Source organism: Thermobia domestica, chromosome 18 (genome assembly GCF_964235325.1).
Source record: "Thermobia domestica chromosome 18, izTheDome1.hap1.1, whole genome shotgun sequence".
Taxonomy (NCBI): Eukaryota; Metazoa; Arthropoda; class Insecta; order Zygentoma; family Lepismatidae; genus Thermobia; species Thermobia domestica.
Window position 1 is genome coordinate 56,488,883 of NC_137471.1, and position 14,187 is coordinate 56,503,069.

Sequence of the window (14,187 nt, forward strand, 5' to 3'; positions counted from 1 at the left end):
CTTACGGTATTTATTATGTTACTGTTCCTTTGTCTATAAAATTATCGCAGATAAATTATTATACTAATATCATTCATATAATAAGGGTGCAGCGTTAATTATCTCCCTTTCGAAAGCTGTACAGTACTACAGAATCTACGTTATATACACATACACTATATATATGATCCAGGATATGATCAAGAGAGGGGCTAAACCATAGTCTGCAGTTTTATCCAGTGTATGCTTCAGTGTCAAGGGGGAGGGCTATAGCCCCCTTGGATCCGTCCCTATATATATATATATATATATATATATATATATATATATATATATATATATATATATATATATATATATATATATATATATATATATATATAGATAGATAGATAGATAGATAGATAGATACGTATATAAGTACAATAAGAAATAAAGAAGTAGAAAGCTTCAAATGAAATTAAGCTCTTAAATCTACTGAAAGGAAAAGAAATGGAAAGAAACGGACCGTGATAAGGTCAAATAAGAAATGGGATACCTCAAGGATCTCTTTTCGAGCCCCTTCTTTTCTTTCCATTTATTAATGATTACAATGACATAAAATGTTTAAGTATAGTTAACAATGAATATGACAATTATTTGTTACAAAAAAGAGTTTAGGCACAATAAATAACTGGTGCAGCAGTAATTCATTAGAAATCAACTGTCAGAAACTAAATTCATGATATTTCCCAACAAATCTCAATATTTTGTCAGTACATATATAGGGTGAATATATTAACAATAAACTAAGAAGAATAAATTAAAGGTTTAGGTATTGTGTATGATAGACACTTTGACGTTTGGTGGTCATATAAATGATATAGTACAAGGAACCAGAAAAGTTATTGTTTCTATATTCGATTAAGGGCATGATTTTTAAAATAGTAGTCCATATGCACACCTATATAAGATGCTTCTTAGATCTAAATTAGAATTTGGTACAGTTACATGGAACTGTATCTGTAAACATTAATAAACAAAATGCAAGTGGTACAGGAATGTTTTATTAAACTATCTGTTATAAAATAAAAATGCATTATTATTATTATTATTATTATTATTATTATTATTATTATTATTATTATTATTATTATTATATCGGTTAACTTTTTAGGAACCCCAGACTCTACTTGAAAGAAGGAAATTCATTGATCAATCGTTTATTCGATTGGTAACTATTGTGGAGAAAATATAGGTGTAAAAGTATTACAAATAATAGGATAAGGAATCATGCTGTTAAATTCGAAATGTGAAATTATAAGAAGTGTTACGAAATCTTATAATTTAAATTGAAAAACGAGAAACCTCACAGAGCAAATGTAATAATGTTATGACCAAGAGTTATTTGCTAGTCTGTAATATTATTATTTATTCATCTACAGCATAATTTAATATGGCAACAAAGTGTCATATTTTTAGCTCAGTGGGCATGAAACTTTCAAAAGTTTGAGTCATTTCTTTAGATTAAACTTTAATTACATTGTTTTGAAAGTATTATTCTAGGAAATTGAGTATTTATATTTGAATCTTGATTTAAAAACAATTTTGATTTTTTAAAACATTTTGACAAGGGTTTTAGTTTGCTCAGTTGACAGTTGTCTTATATTGATTACTATTGTTTTACAGGATTGGGTCATCTTATACATTATTTTGCAAGGTCTGTATTTTTGACTAATGTAAGAACTGTTGACAATACTAAAAATAAAGCTATTATTAGTATTGACAGTTATAAAAAAATCTCCTGAGATGGAACGATTTACAAATCTACATCTCACATTAGTTATGTTAATTCTAAAGATAAAACAGTAAGGAAATTCCAACGTACAAGATTCTCAATTTAGAATTTGTTTCTGTAAAGCAAATTTATTTTATTCAATATATTTATTTACACTTATTTCAGTTTAATCTTCTTGTCGTCTGAAAAATGGAGACTTAAACCTGTTTCTGATATAAAACCCTATAAAAAGGCATAGTATCACAATCGAATTGATATAAGAATGCAATACTCGCATAGTAATGAAAATAAAATTCTTTATGTACGAGGTGAATGCCGAAAGTTATTAGATAAACTTTGAAAAAATAATTTATTTACATAAAACCTTTTATAGTTTCTGAAAATAGTCCCCCATGAGCATCAATACACTTTTGCATTCTTAAAAAGCACGAATTTAATACTTTTTTTTTTTTCAAAATTCCTTTTTGGAATATCAGAAATTTCATTATTGTACGCTACGATAGCCTCTACACTTGTTTGAAAGAGAAGTCCTCGAAGCTTTTTCTTGAGTTTTGGGAAGAAGGATTTTACACGGGGCTAAATCTGAAGAATAAGCCGGGTGTGATAGAATACGGACTCCACTTTCCTGTAGAAACTTCTAAGATTTCGCTGCTGTGTGTGGCTGCAAATTGTCGTGATGAAAAAGAAAGTGAGACAGTGGGAGACTTTTGGTGGGCAGATCTCCAAGCTTCAAGACATTCGGAAAGCAATAAGTAACGTATCACTCTGCTGTCACTGTATGTCTATCATCTAACTATATAGTTGCTACATGGCCTGTCTTAAAAAAGATGGCACCGTAACTTTACCCACGCTCAGTGCTCATTTAACTTTCGAAGATGGAATTTCATTTTGAAAAAAAAAAAAACTGTTGACTGCTATCTTGTTTCGGCATCATATTTAAATTCATGTTTGGTCACCTGTGACGATATTGTAAACGTTTTTACTTTGCCCCGCGAAAATGTTTTAAACATATAGCAGCAGCACTCCACCCAGTCATCTTCTTTGCTCAAGATATGTAAACACATGCGGGACCCAGCGACTGCAACATTTGGAAAGGCCGAGATAATGTTTTATTATGGACTGGGCTGCAGTTGATCCAATCTTCAAGGTTGACTGAATTTCCTTGCATGTGATATGGCGATCATTTTAAATAATATTTCTTACTGCTGCGACATTTTCACCCGTAACTACGGTCTGCCGCATTTAAATTCCGCAAACCAATTTAAAATAGTTGCACGTGAAGGAACAGAGTCCCTGAAATATTTTTCCAAACGATCATGGAACTGCTCTTGCGTTAAATCGTACTTAAAGCTGTAAAAGATCATTGCATGAAAACACGTCGCTCGAACTCCTTTGTTGCCGACTGACTGGAACAAATTAATCTACACTTACATCCTTGAAATTTTCAAACAAACAAATCTGCAGCCTTACCGTAATATATTTCATCACTAGAGGGCATACACATTTAAAGGTGATATGTTTCAGTACAGCAACGTTACTTGAATTTTAGTATCTAAAAACTTTTGGCATGCCCTCATATAGTTAAAAACTCAACAACTATTTACGTCTATCAATATGAGCCTATAATAGTAATGGTCAAGAAGTCAATTTCTAGTGGTACCCTTATTGTGGATCTGTACCACACAACATTTATGATTAACTGGCTAATGTTGCCATAATAGCGGATATTACTGTAGGAAGAATAATGTTATGCAATCCATTGTATGCTAATACTAAATAAAATTAATGAAACAAGATACTGACGTCATGTGATTGTTATTTTCAAATTCTGAAAAGAAAGAAAAATAATAGTTCACGATTTTAAAGTTAATTCATTTTCATAAATCTAAACACAAATACTTTTTTTTTTTTTTTACATTGATTAACCTTTACTTTCTAATTTGTATTTCAAGACATGAATAATACGAGATGCACATATATCGCAAAAACAAAGCACATTACAATCATTTTAGACGGTAATCTTTTGTTTTTATTTCACCATTCTTTTCTTTTTTAAGTTGGACATAAAATGGCTGCCCCTAAGGATATCTCGAAAAATTAATCACACAGTGATGAACGGCAATAAAATGAGTCAGTTACATCGCTTTCTCTTCCCCTCATCGCATCGTTTGGTTTCTTTCTTTATTACATTTACTTTTTCTCTCTATTTTCAGCTTCAAGTTTACAGCTTAATGAAGGCGAGGGTTTTAACGAGCATATAATTGCTGTTTCATTTAAACACAATACTTCATAAAAATTGAACATCCACAAAAGGGGAAGAAAACACGTCGACAAACACACACACACACATACACAAAGCAAGAAAAAAAATAAATTTTCTTCATTTTCTGTGAGTAAATCGTAAAGAAAAAGGAAATGGGTTAAAACTTTTGTCCGCAATCAATTTCTTTCTCATTAACTTTTAAAAGTGAAGGGAGGGTTACTTTTACGTAACGAAATCTTTCTCATTACATAAAACATTCATCCAACAGCGCCCTTGTAGAAAGGAGAGGTTTTTTGATACATTTATTACTTTATTCTTTTTTCCTTTTAAAATAAAAGCTAAAAGAGACATCTTATTATTATTATTTTTTTTTACATCAAGATTACTTCTATACTTTTGCTTCTGAGCTTAGATTCATTCTCATTAATTATTTCTTAATTTGTTAAAAGTAGGTCACAACGTAGTTCTTCGTCAAGTATAAATATCGTAGATTAATTAACTTGATGAGTGACATTTCCGTCCCGTTTTTTAAATTAAAATGCACGTAATTTTTCTGTCTTTTTCAATGAAATCCAAATATTGTAGTTTATCTTTGACCCAAAAGATATTGGTGACGTATAACTGTAGTCATGTTGAAAAACGATTGGGTACCTGCACTGGCGTACACAAAAAGGAGGTCCGAGTATTAATTCCCTCTTTAATAAGTTGTTTATATATATATAAGTATACACTGACCATACTAACAAGGGAACCTTCCGAAAATGATAGTTGCAGTGAAAGATGCGACCTATGCCAATTGAAAGAGCTGTAAAAGAGATGAGCATTCCCAAAAAATTAGCTGCCCATAGCAATAGGTTCAAGAACTATAAGGGGTGGAAGTTCGGGAAACAGCAAGGTTGGACAAGGGGGATAAGTGCAAATTCCGCAAAAAAGGTGGGGCACGGCAAAATACAATGCTGACAAGTGATGTATAGAAAGAGACTTGCCACAATAAGGAACAAATGAAGGGCACCACTGGGGTTAACAGTGTTGCCAACTGCAATGAAAAGTACATGTTTTTCAAAGAGCACTATATGAAGTGAGTGCAATATTCAGTGTCAATCTCTCATGTAGAACATAAGATATGACGTGTATAAAGAGTGGTACAATCTAACAAAAGAAAATAAAAAAACAGAAGTACGAAAAATACGGAATAGACGGAGTTGGCCATAATGCGCCACATTTGATCACGAGATGTGCATATTAGAACGAACAAAGCAAGAAGCACCAACTATGCAGGAAGCCGACGTTCCCAGACTCGAAGAGAAATACGAGTTCCAAAGTTGGCAGCACTGGCCATGAACATCCAGACAAGTCTAATATAGTTAGGCCACTCGCTTCACAAAAAGAAAATTCCGGCAACAGGCATTAGCCTTCGCATCATTTGTACATGCTCGTCAACATTGTACGTGCAATTGTTCGATGAGACAATGGTCCAAACAGAAGATACATTTTCAGTGAGCACAGCGGAATACTGTCAATCCGTCACACATGGTACAATGATCGCTTGTGAATGTCTCGAAACAGTACTCTAGAGGTGTCGGAACCTTTGGTGGTCTTTCTATCACATATCCACACCTGTAGAAAGCAAACATAATCAAAGGCTTCATCTGCTGTGTGATGCTGTCTGCGGTACTATAACCGCCTATATGATAATCCAGAGTGTTCCACCTAACTCTGCGACTGAAATAGTTTCAAAGCGAAAAAAATGTGACACATCCAGTTGTGCAGGAATGTACCCATGTCAGCGAGCGACAAACTTCTGTGAGACGCACGTGCCCCCAAGTCCCCCATCATAAGGTCCCAGGGGCCAACTTCAAAATTTCAAATAGCACCATCGGTCGAGTTATATTTCTTTCGATAAATCTTGGAATATGCAACAACGCATATCAGAAATATGTACTATATGGGAGTTCAAAATGTCCGCCAAAAATATCTGCTCGGCGAGAAGAACAACGTGCATTTTTGGCGGCCATTTTGAAACCCGATGCATCAAATGCTTCTTATAGGCGGTGTTGTATCCAGAGAAATATCATCCGCCCCCTGTTCCCATTTGAAACGTTGCGGTTGACCCCTCGAGCCTTATGATGGGGGTCTTGGGGGACTTGCTTCTTACAAAGTTTTCTTGGTCCTCGACATGAGTACATTCCTGTGCAATTAAATTTGCAACATCTCTTTTCGCTTCCCAGCAATTTGAGATCACAATGTTCGATGCCATGTTAAGACACAACATATATTTCTGGCGGCCATTTTGAAAACCATGCTTCATATAGCAAATGCTTCCTATAGGTGTTGTTGCACATTCCATGATCTATCGAAAGAGGTACCACTTGGTCCCTGTTGCCATTTGAAAGTTTGAAGTTGACTCCTGGGGCCCTATGATAGGGATCCTGGGGGCACTTGCTTCTCACAGAGTTATCACCCCTGACATTGGTACATTCCTGCACAACTGGATCCGTCACATTTTTGTTCGTTTCGCAAATCTTTCAGGTCACAAAGTTTGGTGGGACACCCTGTATATTCCCACATACGACCCAACCATGACATAATGTTCACTACTTCTATTATCGGTTGTTGGCTCAACCCAACCATTTCATGTTCCCCGACTTGACATTGCCTCAATCACTAGCATTGATGCATTCCGAGTGATGCCTGTTGCCGGAATTTTCTTTTTGTGAAGCGAGTGGCCTAACTATATTAGACTTGTCTGGATGTTCATGGCCAGTGCTGCCAACTTTGGAACTCGTTTTTCTTTTCGACTCTTGGTACGTCGGCTTCCTGCATAGTAGGTGCTTTTTGCTTTGTTCATTCTAATATGCACATCTCGTGATCAAATGTGGCGCATTATGGCCAACTCCGTCTTTTTCGTATTTTCCGTACTTTTGTTTTTTTATTTTCTTTTGTTAGATTGTACCACTGATTATACACGTCATATCTTATGTTCTACATGAGAGATTGACACTGAATATTGCACTCACTTCATATAGTGCTCATTGAAAAACATGTACTTTAATTTCAGTTGGCAACACTGTTAACCCCACTGGTGGCCATAATTTGTTCCTTATTGTGGTAAGTCTCTTTCTATACATCACTTACCAGCATTGTATTTTGCCGTGTCCCCCTTTATTTGCGGAATTTGCACTTTTCCCCCTTGTCCAACCTTGCTATTTCCCGAACTTCCACGCCTTATATTTCTTGAACCTATTGCTATGGGCAGCTAATTTTTTGGGATTGCTCATCTCTTTTACAGCTCTTTCAATTGGCATAGGTCACATCTTTCACTGCAACTATCATTTTCGGAAGGTTCCCTTGTAAGATGTGTATACAAAAACCCTGAAACAATATGGACTTGCGAGCTAAAACTACCCACTTCCTTGATGAAATTCTGAATACGCCCTGCCATCTACAATTCTTTGAAAATTCTCCTACTAACGACTTATGCATAAACAGAATTAAATAAAACAAATAGGGCCTATAAATATTCTTTGGTCATCAACAAGAAAAGATCACTCTTTACTAACAGCTTTAATATTGAACTAAGGAAGAAATTAATCAAGTGCTATAGATGGAGTATCGGACTTTATGGTTCAGAGACTTGGACATTAAGGAAGTTAAAGAAGAAATATTTAGAGAGCTGAAAAGTGTGGTGTTGGAGGAAGATGGAGAAGACAACATGGAAGATGTTTCAAAACGGATAGGAGAGAAGAGGAAGCTTCTAGCCACCATTCTTCGTAGAAAGGCCAATTGAATTGGACACATCTTGCGAAGAAATTGTCTTCTTCATACCGCTATAGAAGAAAAGATGCCCGGGTTCGATTCCCGGCGGGAGCTCATGTGGTTCGGATTCCACGTTAATCAGTAGGTCCACATCTCATATAGCCTCGCTGCTGAACGGGACGTTAAACTCAAAATCAACTCAAAATCAACTCAAGAAAAGATGGAAGGAAAGCGAGGAATAGGAAGAAGGAGAACACAATTGATCGATGATTTGAAAATAGAAGAAAATATTGGGAGTTAAAAGAGGAAGCTGAAAATAGAGAAACATGGAAGAAACATTTTCAGGCTCAAACTGAAACTTAAGAAGAAGAAAAAACTTATTATTCCAAGATCTGCCAAAAGACAGAATACATAATAATAATAATCTGAAACGGTTGCGTACACAAAGGAGGAGAGTTTCCAGATATTACTTCCACATCCACCTTCAACACGATATTATGAAGAAATAGATATTTACTATACTGAGATGTTTATACAAAAATCGCATGTGTTCTAAAACGATACGAACTTAGGAATTTGAACTCCCATCGATAAAATCATGTGTATGCCACTAGTCTGAGATTTTTATTTAAGGATAAAGTATTAAAATGCACCTCCCCACACAATATAAAAGCGACCAACGGACAGTTACTGAAATTCGACATGGACGTACTGGATGTCTATATTACGTCTCCTGGATGTTAAGGAACGTCTATTTGATGTTCATGGTTAGACACCTATTAGTTTTTGAAGTATCTATGAGCATGAAGTGGATGTACTGGACATGATATGGACATCCCAAAACACGATCTGTGCTGATATGGACTATACAGTCATGGGAAGATGCGTATGCTAACCTCTTAGCTATGAAGAAGCTTTGAAGAGAAAGACAAGAGGTGGCTAGTTTCTTTAAACACGATTGAACATTAAAGTTGAAATAATAACTTAAAGATATCCCTACATTTCAGAAACTTACTCAAAGTCGGAATTTCGGGGGGGGGGGGGGGAAATAATATTTTGTTTGCATTTTGGAAGTTTTTGTTTGAAATCACGTCAAAGAATTATACTAATACATGAGAGTAGAAAATTTTCAAAGGAGATTACCTGTTTATATTTATTTATTTTAAGTTAAACACATAGTAATCGGTGAGTCTGATGAAAAGACAGCATAAAAATGGAAATTTTACGAACAAGACTTATTAATACTTAACAAAAAAAGACTCACTGATGCAAGCAACGAAGTATAATTGTAGTAAAAAGGTGCAAATAGCATAAATATAATAAGCGTGACTCCCATATATAGAAGCAATGCCACACTAAAAATACTTCAAATGTGTAATATGCACTTGTCTTCGGTATTTTGAAGGCTAAGCGACTTCAAATAGCGCCCGTCCCTATGTCCTTGGCATCCTAATCCCCGTTCTTTCTTGAGACGAGCTTTGGCACTAAATACATTTGTGGCCATTGTATGTGTCCTACGGCTATTTTCAATTTTCAACGCACCAATCTTTCAGTCAGGTCTACGTACGCTGAGGGTCCGGACCCTCCCCGAAATCCCGACTATTTTGTAAATGTAGGGTATATTAATTTTAGGAGTGTTTTTGCAAGTTTTAATATAATTTATCCTCATGTCGAATTTGGACTCCTCCCGAAATAAATTCTAGCATGCGTGCCAGGAGAAGTTTATTCGAAGTTTGATTATGTTCTATATTACTATTAAGTCCTGATACTAGCTATTAGTTACCATGAATAGGCTATATACTAAGATCACAGATATGTACGAACATAAAATAAATGTAGAACAATTAAAGGAAATAAAAAAAAAATAACTTACAGCATGCTCTTTCTTCATCTGCCCCATCTTCGCAATCTCTTTTACCATCGCACAACTGGGCACGAGAAATACATTTGGGTGTGCCGTTTGGCGCGCCTTTTGGGCAAAGAAATTTGTTGTCTTGACACTTGTTCACTGTGCAGTTTTGCTCGTCACTACCATCAATACAGTCTCTGTAGCCATCACAATGGAAACTTGCAGGAATACACACAGCGTTGGCACACCGGAATTGTCCCACATGGCATGGAGGGAAATCTGTAATTAAAATTGTATTAATAAATAATACTTCATAATCTTATGTGTTTGTCAAAGAAATAACATATTCATTACAAGTTAGCGAGGAACTTACTTGTAAATAACTTATAGCAATAATATTAAAGTGCTACCTAGTATATTTCCTTTGATGTACAAAAAGCGACAACAGTTTGTGAAGAAGTGCAACATTACAAACAATGTGACAAATTAAAACTAAACTAATTGGATTTACAGCCTATGAAGGGCTCTGGCTGGACAAACAGCTTTATGCTAAGTGAATCGCCGTTTATCGCCATTATTTCGGACTTTCTTGGTCCAAGTTAGCTATCGTTTGATTTAAATACATTCTTCGACCGGAAACTGAACCCGAAAGCAAGCACCAACTAATAATTCGAGTGCACATAATAATTCCAATGTGAGAGGCTTTGTTTTTGGATCTAAAGATCCAATATATTTCAATCAAAATTTTTCTTGTAGGCCTTATATCTGGAGAGGTACATATAATGTAGCCAAATTTAAACTATCAGTTAACTCAGTATGATGTCCTTACTCCGTAAAAAATACGAAAACTCGATTTAGCGGCCGTTCAAAAATTTTGTGGCCCCTGTTCCAAAAACTAATTATTGGCCAAGATCGCAGTCTTTTGATCCATTTTCTTAAAATTCTTGTTCCCAAAATAGACCATGACATTTTATGGAAATGTTGCCGGAGGCATGAAGAAATTATTATAGTTCTTGAACAAAAGTATTCGGATAGTTAAAACTGTGTTATATCATCTACTATTATTTTAGTAAATAATATAGGACAATTTCGAAACGATCTAAGTAATGAAATTTTGTTGTAATAGGACAACTTTCCCCAAAAAAATGTATGAAAGATAATCTCGCTATCATTACGTGAACAACATGTGTTTATTTTTTTTATTTTTTTAAGGTTATTGATTGTGAATGAGGGAGTTGGCGTGTCCGAAGGAGGGTTAAGGGAAAAATTCCTCCTGAACCAAAACTGGTATTTCATTGTTCTTCTTTACTATTGCCATTGTAAAGTTTGAAAGATCATGGTGGAGAAGGGCAACTGCCCGAAGCTCTGTTGTTGTCAAACATGGGCCTGCTTGAATCAGGATGAACGATTGTACTCGTACGCAATCTTCAGGGCAGTACTGGATGCTTATAGTAGTTATTCATATGTCTTTACGGGAACTCCAGTGGTCACTCATTTTACGTAAATCTTTTTTTCCTTTAAAAGAAAAAAATCTAAAAACTGGTGATTACTTTAGGAACAGTGAGTTCATTCGCTCACGTGTCATTTTGTTCCGCCTTTTCCTTCATAAAATAGATATATATTCCATAAAAGAATCACGTGAAAGTGTTACTTTATGGAACTTTGTTAAATTTGAGTGTGTGCTTTGAATCATTAAGTGGTATAAACCACAACTTTTATTTTCCTCTAAGGATTTTTCCTTATATCCCCCCTCCTTCCCCACAGAAAGGAGGAAAGAATCCACTTTCCAGAACGTACGACGAAGCAAGCTTTTTTTTTTTTCATAGAGTTAAGTGCATTTTCTTGAGACGCCTTTTAAAAGATTACTTGGCCTTTTAAATATTTAATAAGGTGTGTTTCTTGTCGTACACCAAGAGTTCGCCTCACCGGGAAGGGTAATTTTCACGAAAGAAGAAATAAAGCTGACTAGCGTAGTAACCGCTCACTCGTCTGGAAGCAAATGAGAATTGATTGGAAAGGGAGGGGGGTTATCGACTGAAAATACCAGAGAAACTGATCGGATTTATCTTACTACGCACGTTCTTCACGTTGTGAATCTATTATGTGCACAACCAACAACAAAAATTCCTGTAAATGTATTTTTAAAAGTGTTTTCACATTGTTTTCAAATAATCCAGAATATTTTTTTTTTCAAAATCTCCTAGATAAATTCAATATTGTTTTCTTCTTAATCCAATTCAAATCTTAGATAAAATTTTTAAAAGTATTTGGGAATCTATGACAAAAAATCTATACTATTTGAAGTCCCCTAAGAGGGAACAGAAGTGAATGGCAGCTAGTATGTATTAGAAACTTCGATTTAACATGGGTCTTAAACACTTTTCATTATTTATATCTCAAATCTATGAAGATTCTTTCTTTTTTCGAAACACAAAATTGTACACAAACTCAATGTGAACAACTAACTAACCACTGGCGTGACAGCCATTTCTGGGCCTGAGCCGCTCCAACGCCATCTATTAGTGATTGGTTGAACTACGTCCAGCCTACCGACGAACACGTGGTTAGTGTAGTGCGTCACTCTCCGCCTTATGCAGAGTAATTTTGATGTACGATTAGCGTCATACTAAAAGCCTGACTACTGCATGAAACCTATATTAGTAGAACTCTTTAGTATGGCATTAATCATGCTTCAGAACGACTCTGCATAAGACCTTCTATGTCTAACAGGTGCATCAGGAACTTTGTAGACCTAGTGGTCGTCACATCTTGTTTTCATGTAACTCCACAACGCTGGGTAGACGTTAAAAATTGGGAAGCATCGGAACCACGCAAACATGAGTCTAACTCTCTAACCACTACACTACGATGCCTCTATCAATGTAAACAACAGATACGCCAATGCAGTTGTACCAATGAAAGCTTTACGAGGCATATTAAAGTACTAAATAACTATATTAATAATCGATTTTGTTACGTGGCTTTCGATAATAAATTGATCTCCTTACCAGAATTCAAAACCAAATTAAAGATTCTTGAACTATTTGGAAAGTAGGTGCCTCCCCGCCCAAGTAAGTTTTTGGTGAACAACATCATGTTTGTGGGTTTTCTCGGAGTACTTCCGTTTCCTCCCAATTTCTCATCACATTAATTCTTCTATCATCATTCACTTCTTTAATCATCATCTCCCTTAGTCTTAAAGACATAATCGTGGGACGTTAAACTGAAAGATTTCATTTCCTTCCCGACAGATAATTAGAAGTATGCCAAACCAAATGATGTAGTTTTATATGAAGCACACACACAAAAGAAAGTCAGTTATATATATATGAGATAACTTTGAGTTGACAATAGTTCTGTTTTATTCGTGGAACCTTTCTAAAATTGCGAAATAAATTTACTCTATGATTTTATGAACTAGGCACATTAGAAATTGCTCCTTTGTAATATAGGTAGGATCATGTGTTCGCGTTAAATTTATACCTTTCTCCTCCCATTTTATATGTAGACCAGTAAGAGGTTTTTGCATCATATATTTAGAGTACACAGTATAATATATTTCTGCTTTTTAATATATGGTTAGCGTACAGATCTTCGGCGCGGGGAAACCCAGTTGTGATTCCTGATGGAAACTAATGTGGTTTGGTTTCCACGGTAAGTTGTAGATCCACGTCTCATATAGCCTCGGTGCTCAAAGGAATGCTAAACTCAAATTCAACCAACCAATTAATATGTTCGAAAATATAGAAGGAAAGGTAGAATGGATTTTATAAAAAGAACAATAGAAAACTATACATAGTTGTGTTAACTTTTGTTGATAAAATTCAAATAAAAAAAAGCACCAGTTAAAAATATCTTGCTTTCTATTTGAATGTTTTTGTGTTCATTCCACAAACATCTCCGGAAGTCTATATAACTCTGTAACCTTTCACTTTGTGCTCCAACCCTTGCAGTTTGAAAAAAGAAAAAAAAATCAAAAAGTTCTACCCTCGTATATAGAGTCCTGTCCTGAAACAAATCGTTCCAGTAGAGGGATGGCCGTTCCTCCATGCATGCAAATGACTTCATTTGTGCATTCAACGGACATTGGAGTCGAGACAAAGGAAAGTTTTTTTTTTTTTTCAAATCCGGATTGTAGAAGGAAACGGGAGATGGAGGGGAGAGAAAGATACATCCCTAAGTTCTAGAGGAGGAAGAACTATTCGCAAACAACTACTATTACTTCTTCCGTTAGTATACGATTCTAATAGAGTCATCAAAACAAAAGCCATGTACAACTTTCTTGAACCTTCTTCTTCCATTAGCTTTTCCGTTCAAGAAGCACCCAACTCCGGTTCAAAATCTTTATACTGGCCCCTATAGGCAAATAATGTTTAAAAATAGGCTTTCAAGAAAGGACTTAAAGATAAGAATAATACATGCTCATATTTGTCACGATCTTTTTATATATACAAACAAATAAACTTCATTGAACTGCTTAAAATGAATGTTTGGATCTTAGTACCTACTTCGAATACGACTTTTAGCATATCACTTTTTTTTTAAACCATAGTAACTACCTCA

At 35.2% G+C, this 14,187-nt stretch overlaps 1 protein-coding gene across 1 annotated transcript in view; it reads right to left on the reverse strand.

Moving 5' to 3' along the window:
• The window catches only part of mgl (low-density lipoprotein receptor-related protein megalin), a 298,877-nt gene that overhangs the window by 122,450 nt on the left and 162,240 nt on the right, over positions 1 to 14,187 (reverse strand). The window contains exon 4 of the mRNA XM_081747000.1: positions 9,649 to 9,903. Coding sequence (XP_081603126.1) covers positions 9,649 to 9,903 — 255 coding nt within the window. The remainder of the gene's footprint in view (positions 1 to 9,648; positions 9,904 to 14,187) is intronic.